Source organism: Nerophis lumbriciformis, linkage group LG16 (genome assembly GCF_033978685.3).
Source record: "Nerophis lumbriciformis linkage group LG16, RoL_Nlum_v2.1, whole genome shotgun sequence".
NCBI lineage: Eukaryota > Metazoa > Chordata > Actinopteri > Syngnathiformes > Syngnathidae > Nerophis > Nerophis lumbriciformis.
This window is the reverse complement of record NC_084563.2, coordinates 8,314,599-8,333,048: the sequence shown is the minus strand read 5'-3', so window position 1 is coordinate 8,333,048 and position 18,450 is coordinate 8,314,599. Positions and strand designations below refer to the sequence as shown.

At 40.5% G+C, this 18,450-nt stretch overlaps 1 protein-coding gene across 2 annotated transcripts in view; it reads left to right on the top strand.

The window, feature by feature from the left end:
- The first annotated feature begins 981 nt into the window (after positions 1–981).
- The window catches only part of aga (aspartylglucosaminidase), a 67,809-nt gene continuing 50,340 nt past the window's right edge, over positions 982–18,450 (top strand). For both annotated transcript variants that reach the window (XM_061976592.1, XM_061976591.1), the window contains exons 1-3: positions 982–1,249; positions 16,072–16,225; positions 16,310–16,422. In XM_061976592.1, the coding sequence (XP_061832576.1) occupies positions 1,141–1,249; positions 16,072–16,225; positions 16,310–16,422 (376 nt within the window). In that variant the 5' untranslated portion in view covers positions 982–1,140. The remainder of the gene's footprint in view (positions 1,250–16,071; positions 16,226–16,309; positions 16,423–18,450) is intronic.

Below are 18,450 nucleotides of genomic sequence, written 5' to 3'. Positions count from 1 at the left end.
AAGAAAAAAAAAGTTGGTATTATTTCTAAATACAAAAAATAATCCCACGTTAATTAAAATGCAAAGTAAAGCCTATTTAATAGAAATATTATTTGTTACAACATTGCGCCCCCTCCCTTCCCGTATCATGACTCTTTTTGGACGTCACCACATCAAAAAATCAACACAAGATGTCAAAACGGCCAAAACTGTCAGGTGCCCAGGGAAGAAAAAAGAGAAAAGAAGAGGAGTAGAAACGAGAAAAGACAGAATTAGCAGGTAGGTAACGTTAGCCTACATGAAATTATTTGTCTGTTACAGAATGTGATAGTAACCTGGCTTTTTAGCATTAAGCTAATGTTACATGATTCGGCAATTGCTAATCAATAAATAGCTAGTTCTGTTTTAACGTCGGGTTAATATTGTGGAGGGGGCTAAATTGTTATGGAAAATAATAATGTAACGTTAGGTAATTACAGTACTCACCTTACGATCCTCAGGGACATTTGTATTAGATCTTTTAAGCAGGTGTTTTTTGTTTACATTGTTATAGCCTTCTGGTTAGCTAATGTTTGCCCTGCAGGTAATAGTCACTTGTCCACCCTTTTATATATTAGGTATAGTTGTAAGTAAAAAAAAAAAAAAAAAGGTCAAAGACAAAGCTATTCGGTTTCTTGTGAGTATATACACTTCACTGCCGATGTGGGGGGGCGCCACCTAAAATCTTGCCTAGGGCGCCAGATTGGTTAGGGCCGGGCCTGGGTGTTACCATTTAGTGGTCAATTGCACAGTGCAGCTACATATTCTGTACAATCTACTAATACGATTTTCAATCAAGCAATCTACATTATGATTAATATTGTAACATAGCTACGTTTCACATTTTTAGATCTTATAACCGACGTAAATATATATACTTATTCAATAGCAAACGTTTACAACAATTACGTGTATAAAACCAAAATATTGCGACTGTCTCTTTAAGATAGATCCGCCCCTTAATTGGTGACGTAACAGGAAGTGCTGCCGTGCGGAAGCCAATATCTCACACGGATTTATTTTGTTTGGAAGACGATATTGTCTATTTTTATTTTTTTTATAGCGACGGGTACAAAATGAAGCAAAACGTCGTGTAAAGTTGCATCGAGTTGAAAGGATAAAATGCCGTCTTCACTGCTGTTTTATCCCTTCCTACTGTTGCCGACCTTCGGACACGCGTCGGTGCCGCTGGTCATCAACACATGGAGCTTCAAGAATGCGACCATTGCAGGTATTTAAACGTCTTGGACTCCAATTGTTGGATTTTTGTGGTGTAATAAAATCGAACGTAAACACGGTTCGAACACGGGACCGGATACACGCAAGACAGAACGTGCTACGATACATTAAATGTTCTAAGTAGACGCAGCATTGGCTGCTGTGACGCGAGAAATTGGGCCGCCATCTTGAAGTGGTGACGAGGAGCCGGCGAGCAGCCTAAACTGACAGTTGACAGGTAGAAAACCAAAGATGGTGTTCAGCGTTTTCCTGCTCAAATAAGCGGACTGTTGAAAATAGGAATCGGGGGATTACTTTTCACAAGTAAGATTCAACATTAACGTAGTATTGGTTGTATTTTGTGAGAATAATATTACCACAGAGTTGAGAAGGAGCAAAGATCTTCAATAGTACTGAAATCGTAGCCGCTGGCAAACACGAGTATGACCATAATAGAATTGCTTGTCAATTAAATTACATTTAAAAATGTCATACTTGAATAACATAAAGTTGAAATACATGATGAAGATAAAGATTGTAAAAGCCAACAGGGGTAAAAGTTAGGACCACAGTCCAGATTGTGTAGGGGGGTAATATATGTTGGCTAAGTAGACAATCAGATGGACAGTGGCTATACTGTATAATACAAGTCTAAATGTAGTCTAGCTTGCCCCAAGTGGAGGAGTTCAAGTACCTCGGAGTCTTGTTCACGAGTGAGGGAAGAGTGGATCGTGACATCGACAGGCGGATCGGTGCGGCGTCTTCAGTAATGCGGACGCTGTATCGATCTGTTGTGGTGAAGAAGGAGCTGAGCCGGAAGGCAAAGCTCTCAATTTACCGGTCGATCTACGTTCCCATCCTCACCTATGGTCATGAGCTTTGGGTTATGACCGAAAGGACAAGATCACGGGTACAAGCGGCCGAAATGAGTTTCCTCCGCCGGGTGGCGGGGCTCTCCCTTAGAGATAGGGTGAGAAGCTCTGTCATCCGGGAGGAGCTCAAAGTAAAGCCGCTGCTCCTCCACATCGAGAGGAGCCAGATGAGGTGGTTCGGGCATCTGGTCAGGATGCCACCCGATCGCCTCCCTCGGGAGGTGTTTAGGGCACGTCCGACCGGTAGGAGGCCACGGGGAAGACCCAGGACACGTTGGGAAGACTATGTCTCCCGGCTGGCCTGGGAACGCCTCGGGATCCCCCGGGAGGAGCTGGACGAAGTGGCTGGGGAGAGGGAAGTCTGGGCTTCCCTGCTTAGGCTGCTGCCCCCGCGACCCGACCTCGGATAAGCGGAAGAAGATGGATGGATGGATGGATGGTTTGGTTTACAAACTTTCAGCCCCACCTAAAACATAATTCACCAGCCGCCACTGATTATGATGCATTCTCATTTTAGGCAAAGTATAAGACAATACTTTAACAGTATAGGTGTAACCAGGAATAAGTCTTCAAGTAACAATATTCAAATACTAACATTGTTGGGTAAGACATCATTTGGTTTTATTCTGATTCCAGTGAAACAGATTGGTGGTTTTAGCTGATATAAAGACTTTCAGGTGTTTATATATGTTTAAATATTTGGCAGACTCTTTTATCCAGAAACATGTAGAAAATACATATAAAAAAATCACTGTAAACATTATCATTTAATGGAAGAATGTTATACAAAATATCAATACAAAGTGTCAAGACAGAATAAACTCTCTGTTGCTGCAGCAGCAGAGATACAGTCTATAAGATATATAGATATCTAATGTATTTATACATTGTTTATGTAGGATATACACGTGTATATATAACCTAATCATATTGTTTCTTCAATTTAAAAATAGCTGACCGTTTTTTTCCCCTTCTCTGGGATTATATTCCCAGTTTTGATCTCGGACGTCTGGTCACTTATAGCATATAAGAATGTTCTATTACTGTTAAGCAAACTATGAATAATAAAACATGTGTCCTTTTATCATAGCTACACGTATGACAAAAAAGCGTGTGAAAATCAGTGGTATTCAGTGAGGTAAGATTTAATTAAATGCACTGACAGTTCATTGCTCCTGCCAAATGAATTGCACTGAGTGGAGCGGATCACCACTCCAAGATGGCGGCCCCGCGTCTCGTCAGCGCCAGTAGGCAGTAGCGGTCGATGCTGCGTACCCTTAGAAGATGTCTGGTCGTTACTGGGTAACTGGAAGTAAACCGGAACTAACTATATGACTACAAATTGCAGTACAATCGAAAGCTTCTCTTGTCATCGTCTTTAGGGCTATTTCATTAAAGGCCTACTGAAACCCACTACTACCGACCACACAGTCTGATAGTTTATATATCAATGATAAAATCTTAACATTGCAACACATGCCAATACGGCCGGGTTAGTTTACTAAAGTGCAATTTTAAATTTCGCGTGAAATATCCTGCTGAAAACGTCTCGGTATGATGACGCCGGCACGTGACGTCACGGATTGTAGAGGACATTTTGGGACAGCATGGTGGCCAGCTATTAAGTCGTCTGTTTTCATCGCAAAATTCCACAGTATTCTGGACATCTGTGTTGGTGAATCTTTTGCAATTTGTTCAATGAACAATGGAGACAGCAAAGAAGAAAGCTGTAGGTGGGAAGCGGTGTATTGCGGGCGGCTGCAGCAACACAAACACAGCCGGTGTTTCATTGTTTACATTCCCGAAAGATGACAGTCAAGCTTTACCATTGGGCTGTGGAGAACTGGGACAACAGAGACTCTTACCAGGAGGACTTTGAGTTGGATACGCAGACGCGGTACCGTGAGTACGCATGCAGCTGCGGCTTCCAAACATTTGATCGCTTGCCCGTACGTGCGTGCCGCTATGTGCATGTCACGTACGTAACTTTGGGGAAATATATGTACTGTATGATCTTTGGGGAGGTGAACGATACTTTGGGCTGTGGGATTGAGTGTGTTGTGCAGGTGTTTGAGTTGCGTTGGTGGGTTGTATGGACGGGAGGGGGGAGGTGTTTGTTATGCGGGATTAATTTGTGGCATATTAAATATAAGCCTGGTTGTGTTGTGGCTAATAGAAATATGTCTTGTGTTTATTTACTGTTTTAGTCATTCCCAGCTGAATATCAGGTCCCACCCGCCTCTCACAGCATCTTCCCTATCTGAATCGCTCCCACTGCCCTCTAGTCCTTCACTCTCACTTTCCTCATCCACAAATCTTTCATCCTCGCTCAAATTAATGGGGAAATCGTCGCTTTCTCGGTCCGAATCGCTCTCGCTACTGGTGGCCATGATTGTAAACAATGTGCAGATGTGAGGAGCGCCACAACCTGTGACGTCACGCTACTCGTCTGCTACTTCCGGTACAGGCAAGGCTTTTTTATCAGCGACCAAAAGTTGCGAACTTTATCGTCGATGTTCTCTACTAAATCCTTTCAGCAAAAATATGGCAATATCGCGAAATGATCAAGTATGACACATAGAATGGACCTGCTATCCCCGTTTAAATAAGAAAATCGCATTTCAGTAGGCCTTTAAACATTTTCAACTTTTAAGGGTATAGAAAGCTTTCTTTGACCATTTAATAGGATATTAGACCATTCCCATCATCACTCCAGAAACTACGCTTGAAATTATGACGTCACACGCAAATGTGAAGGCTGATTTCTTAAATAGAGCTGAACATTGCAGCCCCGTTTGTCAGTTTATGTGATATTCGGTGTAAAACAGTAGATTCCATTTTTTTCTTAGCTGATTCCGTGATTCCCTCTGCAAGGCGTTGACGTGGAAAATCCTAGGGCCCTATTGAGATTAATATTTGTATCCAGGAGGAGATGGACTAGAGTGCATCACTTAAGGATTAAGGCGGTGAGATTTAATTCCCATTACCTGTATGGTTTTTTTTTTCTTTTTCCTGTTATTAATGTACAGCATGAGCACCGCTTAAAGCATCTGAGATCATTAGAGACTCCGATAGAGACAGGAAATGTACAGCAAGAAGCCAAGTGAGCTTTGTAACCCCTCGCTCTATTGGATTTTGTGTGGGACGATGCATCAGACACCTTCAAATTGGAAGTGAAAACACTTCAGTGCTGCTCGGGACTTATCTGTCAAGGCGGTTCTCCGCCAGGTGCACGCTGACAGATGAATTCTCGACCAGATTGGAGTCAAGTCAAACAAATCTCTCCCTGCCTGATGGATGAAAACTCTTTATTTTATCATCTCGACATCATCTTTTGCTCCCTGACGCTGTTGTGAAAGCGGACAAAGTGGCACGATCTGTTCCGAGGGTACCTTCTTAGTCAAGGCTCAGGGAGTCCCAGCAACGTGTCTGGGTTTTTGCCTGACAATCCGGCACAATCTCCTAGGCCACAGGTGTCAAACTTAAGGCCGGGGGTCCAGATCTGGCCCGCAAACACCTGGAAATGTGACAAAGTACTTAATATTTTCTCACTAAATGTAAAATATGTACTGCTTGACATTGCAAACCTTTTAAACTTTACTAGTATCCAATATTGCAGCAAATATTACAGTATATTATCATACTTTCCAAACATGCTTTTGTCTAAATAAAAAATACTTAACTTTACAGCAAACTACCCATCAAATTAATACAAATTACAATACATTTTACGTTGTTCTTTACAGCATATTTCTGTAAATAAAAAAAATACTACTACTTACCTCTTTAACTTTTTGCGTTAAAATTCTGTTGACTGAGCTGCCAGTTTTTGACTGTAAAATCTAGGTTTGTTGTTTTTAACGGTGTATTACTGAAACGGAAAAACGGTACATTTGTTTTTAACGGTAGAACAATTGGCAGCTAAATTGCCAGAATAAATTTAAATTTATTTTATTTTAAATAATGAATAATGAATGAATAAAAAAATAATTTGTACTGTTTTTCCATAAACAATATAATGTAAAAAATAATGATTTTTTTTTTTTTTTTAATTTAAGATTTATTTAGGATTTTCAATTTTATACAGCAGTATACATTGAAATGTTGGCAATGCAAATGCTCACAAAACATCACAAACGGGGAAGGAGACAACAAGAAAACACATTTCAATAAGACTAAACTCAACAGTCAGTGGAGAAATAAAAAAGTATATATATGCATACATACATACACAAATACAGTAAAGTGTTATGAAAACATAAAGCCAAGGATACGCATATATGTATACAAACATACACACACATACATGAACCCCCCCAAAAAATAAAAAAAATAAAATAAAAACCCTACTAAGGTAATAATACAGTTAAATGTGTGCGCCGCTACTATACATTGGAATGTATAATGTTAGCAAGTAAACTTTTTTTTGATTAATCAATGGGGTGCGCCAAAAAATTAATGTATTTTAACACAACAATTCTGGCAACTAATCTGCCAGCTTTTTCTGTAAAAAAAAAAAAAAAAAAACTTTTACATTTACCGTAAAATGTTTAAAAAAAAAAATAAATTAAAAAAAAAAATATATATATATATATATTTTATTCTATATTTTACAGTTAAATTTTGTAAATGTAAAGTGTGGAGGTTGCTCTCCTGTGGTGGGTTTTTCTGGTTGATCAGTTTGAATCAAGGCTTTATTTGGCATAAACACCCCGGGGGTAGGCTTGCTTTCCAGCAATATATATTTGTCTTTGGCGAGTGTCTCTCTCTGGCTCCAACTCCAACCAAATCTCTCGTTCTGGCTGCTGCTAATAAGGGCGACAGGTGATTTAGATAATGAGCCCCAGCTGGGCAATCTACTCACCTGCCGCTGACTTCGAGGCCGGTCCTTACACACCCCGCTCCGCGGCAGGCCCGCAGACCACGCCCCCCCCCGCATAAAGTTTTTACAAAATTGACAGTTTACTTAAATCAATTGATATAGTTAATAATGAAATCCAGATGCAAAGTCATACATTATTCACTGTTACAAGCGGCCCTCTGATGGCAGCCACAACTGCCATGTGGCCCTCAATGAAAACCAGTTTGACACCCCTGTCCTAGGCCATGCACAGTGCATCCGGAAAGTATTCACTGCGCTTCACTATTTCCACATTTTGTTATGTTACAGCCTTATTTCAAAATGAAATACATCCGTTGTTGTCCTTAAAATGTGACACACAATACCCATAATGACAATGTGAAGAGGTTTTTTAAATTTTTTTAGTATTGACAGTCTTTGCTCAATACTTTGTTGATGCGCCGTTGGCAGCAATTATAGCCTCAAGTCTTTTTGAATATGATGCCAAAAGCTTGCCAGTGGCGTGTCCCGCCTTTTTATTTAAGGGGTGGCACAGAGGTGGCACCAATATAAGTCAGTCAACCAATGTGTGAGCTCCGAATAAAATTGTCCGCTACCCAAATATGTGTGCGCTGAATTCGCCAATGAAGATTTCCCGCCAATACAATCTGAAGTATAAATGATAAAACATTGAATATTAAAATTAAGTTAACCATTCCTACCTTGTTTACTTCCCTGGCGACCTCCTTAAAGTTTTGTTATCAATCAGATATATCTAGCCATCCATTCATTTGCTATCGCTGTCCCTCAAGCAACTACAATTTGTCAAACATGTCGAAGTGTGGAGAGTGTTTTGCATATTACCCATCAGGCCTATAGTAAATGGCTTGAATGGGTGTATTTTTTAATTGTAGTACTATTGGACATTTGTCCGCATAGTTCAGTGGGTAAGTAGTGTGTTTTTGTATCACATGTTTTAACAATCTGTGTTGGTTTTTGATTGATTGGATCATGAGTTGGTGAGGTGGCTCGCTGAAGTCAGAACCGTCTGCATTACTTTGTTTACAATAAATAAATAGATTATCGATTATTGACGTTTACTAATCGATTCTATAATCATCCATGTCCGAATTGCGAAGCATTTAAAAATCGATTATCCTCCCCATTTCTAATAGTCAGGATAGAGGGAAATATGAATGCAGCAATGTACAGAGACATCCTGGATGAAAACCAATGCTTCCCCTCTAACCTGGTGGAGCTTGAGAGGCTCTGCAAAGAGGAATGGGAGAAACTGCCCAAAGATAGTCGTGGTCAAAAGTGTACATGCACTTGTAAAGAACATAATGTCATGGCTGTCTTGAGTTTCCAATAATTTCTACAACTTTTATTTTTTTGTGATAGAGTGATTAGAGCACATACTTGTTGGTCACAAAAAACATTCATGAAGTTTGGTTATTTTATGAATTTATTATGGGTCTACTGAAAATGTGAGCAAATCTGCTGGGTCAAAAGTATACATACAGCAGTAGTACTGCCTGAGAGGCAGCAGTCTTAACCACTGAGCTATCATAGGTCATGCAAAAACAATGTTTTTCATAATATACAAATGCAATCAGTAAACTATGATGAAGGGGAAACAAAAAACTAGTTCTTCCAAGTTATGTATTTGAACTCAATAGTACCGCGACCCCGAAGGGAATAAGCGGTAGGAAATGGATGGATGGATGGATGGAGTACTGAGAGGCAGCAGTCTTAACCATTGAGCTATCCTCAGTCTTGTTCTAATCGGAGTCTGGCTCTTTCACTAATATCGTTGCACCTGTCATAGTAAAGTACGATTGAGGTGAAACAAAATTTTTAACCTAAGTTACATATCAAACCAACTGGGATTTGAAGTGGGTAGTATTGTATTGGTAGCCCACAGTGTTGACTATTGAACTATCCTGGGTCCCTTTGATTCATGATTTTTGCTCATATACAAAAGCAATCATTAAACTATGTTCAAGGTGAAACAAAGAACCAGTTCTTTTTTTTAATACATTTGCACATTTCTATAAAAAAATAAAAAAATAACATTGTCAATATGGGGTGTAGAATCATTAGGGCAAATATGAATTTATTCCATTTTGGAACATAGGTGTAACTGCACTGTAACTGCAGGAGGCCAAACATGTGCAAACACACACATTCTGAACCTTAAGGCAGCCTCTACTAAAGAAACAAAAAGTAGTGGCAGTAGTGTAGATGTTTGCCACTGAGTTACATCATCTTGTTTTTCTTTTGACAATGAAACGTTTTTGGCAGCTGAGGACATACATTGTCTGTCTGCAGCTTAAAATTCAACTTAGTTCACCATGTAAGGCATTTCTTTACACCAATATTGTAGTCGATTGCTGAGAGTTTAGCTTACCCAGAATGCAACAGTTAGTCATTAGTACGTGCACTACTTAGGATTGGTCTATAACAAATTTTGCTGACCTCCAAATTATTGCCGGTAAACGGTATTATAGTCCACATTATTTTAAGATCAAATTAACCACTGATGAAAGGATAATACATCATAATAATGCAAGTATGCCCTTTTAAATGCAAAAAACTTATAATTATCATATACAGTACAGGCCAAAAGTTTGGATACACCTTCTCATTCAGTGTGTTTTCTTTATTTTCATGACTATTTACATGGTAGATTGTTACTGAAGGCATCAAAACATGTGGAGTTATGTACTTAACAAAAAAGGTGAAATAACTGAAAACCAGTTTTATATTCTAGTTTCTTCAAAATAGCTACCCTTTGTTCTGATTACTTTTTTGCACACTCTTGGCATTCTCTCGATGAGCTTCAAGAGGTAGTCACCTGAAATGGTTTTCACTTCACAGGTGTGCCTGAAGCTTGAATAGTTTACTACGACAGGTGTCACGATTCCATTAGTGAATTAGCCAGACTCCACTTACAACAAGACCGAGGATAGCTCAATGGTTAAGATTGCTGCCTCTCAGTCAGTCTATTGAGTTCAAATCCATAACTTGGAAGAACTAGTTTTTTGTTTCACCTCTATCATAGTTTAATGATTGCATTTGTATATAAGCGAAAATCCTGTCTTGATGGGACCCAGGATAGTTCAATGGTCAACACTGTGGGCTCCCAAAACAGACTACCCACTTCAAATCCCAGTTGGTTCAAAATTTAGTTTCACCTCAATCATAGTTTACTACAACAGGTGTAACAATAATAGTGAATAAGCCACACTCCGATTAGAACAAGACCTAGGATAGATCAATGTTTAAGAATGCTGCCTCTCAGTCAGTACTATTGAGTTCAAATCCATAACTTGGAAAAACTAGTTTGTTGTTTCTCCTCTATCATAGTTTACTGATTGCATGTGTATGTTATTAAAAATCTTGTCTCTGCATGACCTAGGATAGCTCAGTGGTTAAGACTGCTGCCCCTCAGGCAGTACTACTGGGTTCATATCCATAACTTGGAAGAACTAGTTTTTATGGAATAACTTGTTTTTTGTTTCACCTTTATCATAGTTTACTGCAGGGGTGTCAAACTCAAATACAGAGTGGGCCAAAATTTAAAACTGAACAAAGCCGCAGGCCAAGGTTGAACAAATTAACCTTTTAATAGGGACCCAAACAAGGGGGGGCGCGCACGGCGGGGTTGAGGTGGGCGGGGTAGAGGTGGGCGGGGTTTGGTTGTAGCGGGGAATGTATATTGTAGCGTCCCGGAAAAGTTAGTGCTGCAAGGAGTTCTGGGTATTTGTTCTGTTGTGTTTATGTTGTGTTACGGTGCGGATTTTCTCCCGAAATGTGTTTGCCATTCTTATTTGGTGTGGGTTCACAGTGTGGCGCATATTTGTAACAGTGTTAAAGTTGTTTATACAGCCACCCTCAGGGTGACCTGTATGGTTGTTGACCAAGTATGGTTTGCATCCACTTATGTGTGTGTAAAAGCTGCATATATTATGTGACTGGGCCGGCACGCTGTTTGTATGGAGGAAAAGCGGACGTGACGATAGGTTGTAGAGGACGCTAAAGGCAATGCCTTTAAGGTACGCCCCCATGATTGATGTCCGGGAGAATGGTTGCCCCGGGAGATTTTTGGGAGGGGCACTGAAATTCGAGAGTCTCCCGGGAAATCGGGAGGGTTGGCAAGTATGTTAGCGGTGAATGCGGTGTTATAGCGGCGGTGCCGCTGTACAATACCGGTGGGCCAGGGCCCGCGGGCCAGAGTTTGACACGCATGATTTACTGATTGCATTTGTATATTATGAAAAATATTGTCTCCACAAGACCTAGAAGAGCTCAGTGGTTAAGACTGCTGCCTCCCAGGCAGTACTACTGGGTTCATATCCATAACTTGGAAGAAGGGACGGCGTGGCGCAGTGGAAGAGTGGCCGTGCGCGACCCGAGGGTCCCTTTTTCAATCCCCACCTAGTACCAACCTCGTCATGTCCGTTGTGTCCTGAGCAAGACACTTCACCCTTGCTCCTGATGGCTGCTGGTTAGCGCCTTGCATGGCAGCTCCCTCCATCAGTGTGTGAATGTGTGTGTGAATGGGTAAATGTGGAAGTAGTCCAATCCAATCCAATCCACTTTATTTATATAGCACATTTAAACAACAAAATGTTTCCAAAGTGCTGCACAACAATATTAAACACAATTAGTACACAAGTAGTGTCAAAGCGCTTTGAGTACCTTGAAGGTAGAAAAGCGCTATACAAGTACAACCCATTTATCATTTAACTAGTTTTTTGTTTCACCTCTATCATAGTTTAATTATTGCATTTGTATTTGAGCGAAAATCCTGTCTTGATGTCCGCTCCTGACTACCTTAGCCCCTTTGCGGACAAAGGTAACGGCCTGCTGGTGGTTGGCTGCGGACAGTGGTGGTAGGGAGTTGGTGGACGCAAGGGTCTTTAGGACTTGGTTGTGACGCCACGTGTAACGTCCTTGGGTGAGACTGGTTTTGCACCAGAAAATCGGTACCAGAATTCAATCAGGCATCCTCACATTTTTGACAATAAGTGACTAGGTGAGCGAGAAACATCTAAAGCTAGCATTGGTCAATATGAGATTTTGACGATGTGATAATCTTAGGTACAAATCCTGGTTTAACCATGTGTGGTATTCTAATCACAGCTATAAAGTGTGTTATTTTGAAATGTCTTCTTTAAAAAGAAGATAAATACATTACTTTTCTGTTCAACAGTAATTTTTAAACAATATACCGTATTTTCCGCACTATAAGGCGCACCTAAAAACCTCCAATTTTCTCAAAAGCTGACAGTGCGCCTTATAATCCGGTGCGCCTCATATATGGACCAATATTGAGCCACAACGGGTCTCGCAACTACAGGATGCATAACGTAGCCCCAGCCTCTACTGTAGCGTCTATTCTATGCGTCTTATAATGCGGTCCGCCTTATATATGAACACAGTTTTAAAATAGGCCATTCATTGAAGGTGCGCCTTATAGTGCGGAAAATACGTTAAGACATGATGAAAGTGGAAAATATGTATTTAAAATAGATTTTAAAAAATTACTTCATTTTTTCTAAATAATAACAACATGCGATGTATTTAAAATAGATTTTTTTAAATTACTTAATTTTTTCTAAATAATAACAAAATGCGGTTCTTAATGCAGTCGGGTGTTGCTAAACCTGCAACATCAAATGCAAATAAATGTATTTACAAAGTGGGTCAAGAAGATTACAGCATCAATAATGCATAAAAAGACACTTCAAAGTAAGGCTTTAAAAATAAATACAAGCAGGCAGGAGCTTAAAACGGAATATCAACATGTTTTGGAGACTTGCTCACAACTTGTCAACAAAACAGTTTGAGTTTTTGAAATGTGTATTTTAACTTTATATTAGTGGTAAAGGAAATCATAACATTATGCTTGTGCTTGTATTCTTCACGACATGTTAGCTAGCTGGTGTTAGCCATCGTAACATGATTCACTAAGGGTACGAAAACACAAACTTGATATGGCGTAAGCCGGGGGTCAGCAACCCGCGGCTCTTTAGTGCGGCCTTAGTGGATCCCAGGAGCATTTTGAAAAAATGATTGGAACTAGAAAAAGATGGGTGGACAATACAAACAAACGCAACAGTTTGTTTACCTGTAAAATCTTCCACTCCTTCTTGGTCTCATTTTGTCTACCAAATGTTTTATGCTGTGCGTGAATGCACAAAAGTGCACTTTGTTGATGTTATTGACTTGTGTGGAGTGCTAATCAGGCATATTTGGTCAGTGCATGCGGCCTATACGACATTTATGGATTTTTCTTCGCTAACGGCCATAATGAAAATATTTGTCATAGAACACGAGCAAAGACACTGACCAGGTGTGTTAGTGTCTGTGCTATGGCGCCATCTTTTGGACGAGTTCGCTCGTCTACAGTAATTCCTTCTGTTTAGTGCTTTGAACCGGAAATACAAGTGCTGTTCCATCTTCTAGTCCTCCATAGCGTTTCTACTCTTATGGCTTCCTAATTAATCACTCCGAGCAACGTTTCTAAGTTTTACAATATAACTAAAACTATTCTTACTTACTAAACCGTCCCATGTGTAATATCTGTTGAGTTTTTTCATGCATTTTTGTACATACTATCGTAATGTAATCAAGCTAGCATTGTTAGCCTTAGCTAATATGCTAACATGCTTATTGTGTTAGTATTAATAGCGTAGACTCATTAACTGAAACAATACAAAACGAATGCCATTCTTTTTATTGAGTCTCGGAATCTGGAATATATTCCTCCAGATTTGGTCCAATGTACACAAAGTACTTATTGAAGCTTTCAACTACTTTGTTCATATTGTCAATTTTTACATTTTCATCTAAGAAGAGTTTAGGATAATCTTTCTTAGCACCATTTTTAATAATGCTATTTAGGATTACCACATGTTGCTCATATTGTTCTTGTTCTGGTCCAATAATTGACTGTAATATTATTTTCTACATGTTCGTAGAATGCCAGTTAGCTTATTCTCGAACGTTTTGTACTTGTTCTCTGCCTCTGTCGATCTTTGTGTAATAAATGTTCTATATAATGCAGTGGTTCTTAACCTTGTTGGAGGTACCGAACCCCACCAGTTTCATATGCGCATTCACCGAACCCTTCTTTAGTGAAAAATAAAATGTTTTTCTTTTTCCAATTCAAGACAAAGTTATGTTTTTTTTACTGGTGCACAAAATGAACCGTGCATGAACATCACCTTGTTCAAAGAAGAAAACCAACACAGCATAAACTCACAACAAATTACACACCTGCAAATTAGAGGGAACATTGTTCGAGGGTATCCATAGTATGCCGATAGGGAGAAGTTTTTATTTACACGATGAGTCAGGTTTGTCTTGACCTCCGCGGCAGAGGCTCCGCCGAACCCCTGAGGCCGACTCACCGAACCCCTAGGATTCGATCGAACCCAGGTTAAGAACCACTGATATAATGTATTCTTCTTGTTGCAAGCATTTTTCAGTCCTTTTGTCATCCATGGTTGATTATTTGTATTTTGCTTCTTACTAAGTTGTTTCAATGGACAGTGTTTGTCGTAAAGCTTCTCGAAAGCATTACAAAAATAACACATGCATCATCTACTCTTCTTGGAGTTTCCGTCATAGATTATGAAAACTGGCAGATGATCACTGATGTCGGGTTTTAGAGCACTGGTGGTATTATTATCAAATAATGGCATTCGTCGGGTCGCGGGGCCAGCAGCCTAAGCAGGGAAGCCCAGACTTCCCTCTCCCCAGCCACTTCGTCCAGCTCCTCCCGGGGGATCCCGAGGCGTTCCCAGGCCAGCCGGGAGAGATAGTCTTCCCAGCGTGTCCTGGGTCTTCCCCGTGACCTCCTACCGGTGGGACGTGCCCGAAACACCTTCCTAGGGAGGCGTTCGGGTGGCATCCTGACCAGATGCCCGAACCACCTCATCTGGCTCCTCTCGATGTGGAGGAGCAGCGGCTTTACTTTGAGCTCCCCCCGGATGACAGAGCTTCTCACCCTATCTCTAAGGGAGAGCCCCGCCACCCGGCGGAGGAAACTCATTTGGGCCGCTTGTACCCGTGATCTTGTCCTTTCGGTCATGACCCAAAGCTCATGACCATAGGTGAGGATGGGAACGTAGATCGACCGGTAAATCGAGAGCTTTGCCTTCCGGCTCAGCTCCTTCTTCACCACAACGGATCGATACAGCGTCCGCATTACTGAAGACGCCGCACCGATCCGCCTGTCGATCGGTGTGGATAAGCGGAAGAAGATGGATGGATGGATGGATGGCATTCGTTTTGTATTGTTTTCAGTTATTGACAATCTTGAATATTTTCCTCTAGATTTGGTCCTATGTTCACAATGTACTTATAGAAGCTTTCAACTACTTCGTTCATACTGTCATTTTTTTTACAATTCGGTCTGAGAAGTATTTAGGACGATTCTTCTTAGCACCATTTTTAATAATACTATTTAGGTTGCCCTATGTTGCTCTCATATTGTTCTTGTTCTAGTCCAATAATTGACTGTAATATTATGTTCTACATGTTCATAGTATGCCAGTTAGCTTGTTCTCGAACGTTTTGGATTTGTTCTCTGCCTCTTTGTGTAATACATGTTCTATATAGACTTAGACTTAGACAAACTTTAATGATTCACAAGGGAAATTGTTCAACACAGTAGCTCAGTTACAATGATGGAAAGGGTAAGGATGGAAATGACAATGCAGGTATAAATAGACTAATATAGCGATAAAAAATCTAAAATATATATACATATGTGTACAGAATAATCTATAAACAGATATATTATATTATGTCTATAACATATATACAATATATACAATATATACAACACATGTACAATATACAGTATATGTGACAGCAGCATCATAAAATAGAGAGTAGATCCAGCAGGAAATAGAAAATAGACATATCATGTATTCTTCTTGTTGCAAGCATTTTTTAGTCCTTTTGTCATCCATTGTTGATTGTAATTAGTACTTATTTGGGACTGCACACATACCACTTTCCTGCATAAGCTGCAAGAAGGTTTGGGCTGGGGCATGGACGGAAGATGTGCTTCTGCAGCAATGTGTCGTTGTGTTGTTTCTGTAGCCTGGGCGGTCCTACAGTCCGGTGGCTCGGCGTTGGACGCCGTGGAGAAGGGGTGCGCTCGCTGCCAAGAGGAGCAGTGTGACGGCAGTGTGGGTTACGGCGGCAGTCCGGACGAAAGAGGGGAGACAACGCTGGACGCCATGATCATGAACGGGTAAAACCATTTACTGGAGGTGACGGATCACTAATGTATGCCCAAAAGAAATCAAATAAAAGTTGACTGATTGTGTTTGAGCAGCAACACGATGGAGGTGGGCGCCGTCGCCGACCTGAGGAGGATCAAGAATGCCATCGGGGTAGCGAGAGCAGTGATGGAGCTCACCGAGCATACCATGCTGGTAGGAGAGTCGGGTATGACAATCATCTTTTGACTGGTTATTTACAACAATTACTAACTAGTATGAGCCAGGTGAAGAAACAGTACAAACTGTGTTTACAAACTATAGGGAGGGACATCTTAGTGTCTAATATCTATCAGAAGTAATAGGGCAGCTGGAAATAATCGATTCACACATCGAGATTTTCAAGAATACATTTGTAGAAATATGTTTTTAGGCCATCTTCGTGCCTGCTGACTGCATCTACAGGTAAAAGCCAGTAAATTAGAATATTTTGAAAAACCTGATTTATTTCAGTAATTGCATTCAAAAGGTGTAACTTGTACATTATATTTATTCATTGCACACAGACTGATGCATTCAAATGTTTATATCATTTAATTTTGATGATTTGAAGTGGCAACAAATGAAAATCCAAAATTCCGTGTGTCACAAAATTAGAATATTGTGTAAGGGTTAAATTTTGAAGACACCTGGTGCCACAAACTAATCAGCTGATTAACTCAAAACACCTGCAAAGGGCTTTAAATGGTCTCTCAGTCCAGTTCTGAAGCCTACACAAACATGGGGAAGACTTCAGATTTGACAGCTGTCCAAAAGGCAACCATCGACACATTGCACAAGGAGGGAAAGACACAAAAGGTTATTGCTGAAGAGGCTGGCTGTTCTCAGAGCTCTGTGTCCAAACACATTAATGGAGAGGCAAACGGAAGGAAAAACTGTGGTCAGAAAAAGTGTACAAGCGATAGGGATCACCGCGCCCTGGTCAAGATTGTGAAAAAAAAACCCATTCAAAAATGTGGGGGAGATTCAGAAGGAGTGGACAGCTGCTGGAGTCAGTGCTTCAAGATCCACCACCAAGAGACGCTTGAAAGACATGGGTTTCAACTGCCGCATACCTCGTGTCAAGCCACTGTTGACCAAGAAACAGCGCGAAAAGCGTCTCACCTGGGCTAAGGAACAAAAGAGCTGGACTGCTGCTGAGTGGTCCAAAGTCATGTTTTCTGACGAAAGCAAATTTTGCATTTCCTTTGGAAATCCAGGTCCCAGAGTCTGGAGGAAGACAGGAGAGGCACAGGATCCACGTTGCCTGAAGTCTAGTGTAAAGTTTCCACCATCAGTGATGGTTTGGGGTGCCATGTCATCTGCTGGTGTCGGTCCACTCTGTTTCCTGAGATCCAGGGTCAACGCAGCCGTCTACCAGCAAGTTTTAGAGCACTTCATGCTTCCTGCTGCTGACCTGCTCTATGGAGATGGAAATTTCAAGTTCCAACAGGACTTGGCGCCTGCACGCAGCGCAAAATCTACCCGTGCCTGGTTTACGGACCATGGTATTTCTGTTCTAAATTGGCCCGCCAACTCCCCTGACCTTAGCCCCATAGAAAATCTGTGGGGTATTGTGAAAAGGAAGATGCAGAATGCCAGACCCAAAAACGCAGAAGAGTTGAAGGCCACTATCAGAGCAACCTGGGCTCTCATAACACCTGAGCAGTGCCAGAAACTCATCGACTCCATGCCACGCCGCATTAACGCAGTAATTGAGGCAAAAGGAGCTCCAACCAAGTATTGAGTATTGTACATGCTCATATTTTTCATTTTCATACTTTTCAGTTGGCCAACATTTCTAAAAATCCCTTTTTTGTATTAGCCTTAAGTAATATTCTAATTTTGTGACACACGGAATTTTGGATTTTCATTTGTTGCCACTTCAAATCATCAAAATTAAATGAAATAAACATTTGAATGCATCAGTCTGTGTGCAATGAATAAATATAATGTACAAGTTACACCTTTTGAATGCAATTACTGAAATAAATCAAGTTTTTCAAAATATTCTAATTTACTGGCTTTTACCTGTATATGTCAGCAGACAAGAGGAGCTTTTGTAACCTGTTTCAAACGTTTTTTTTTTTAACAATTCATATACTGTATACCGTATTTTTCGGAGTATAAGTCGCACCGGAGTATAAGTCGCACCTGCCGAATATGCATAATAAAGAAGGAAAAAAACATATAAGTCTCACTGGAGCCCGGCCAAACT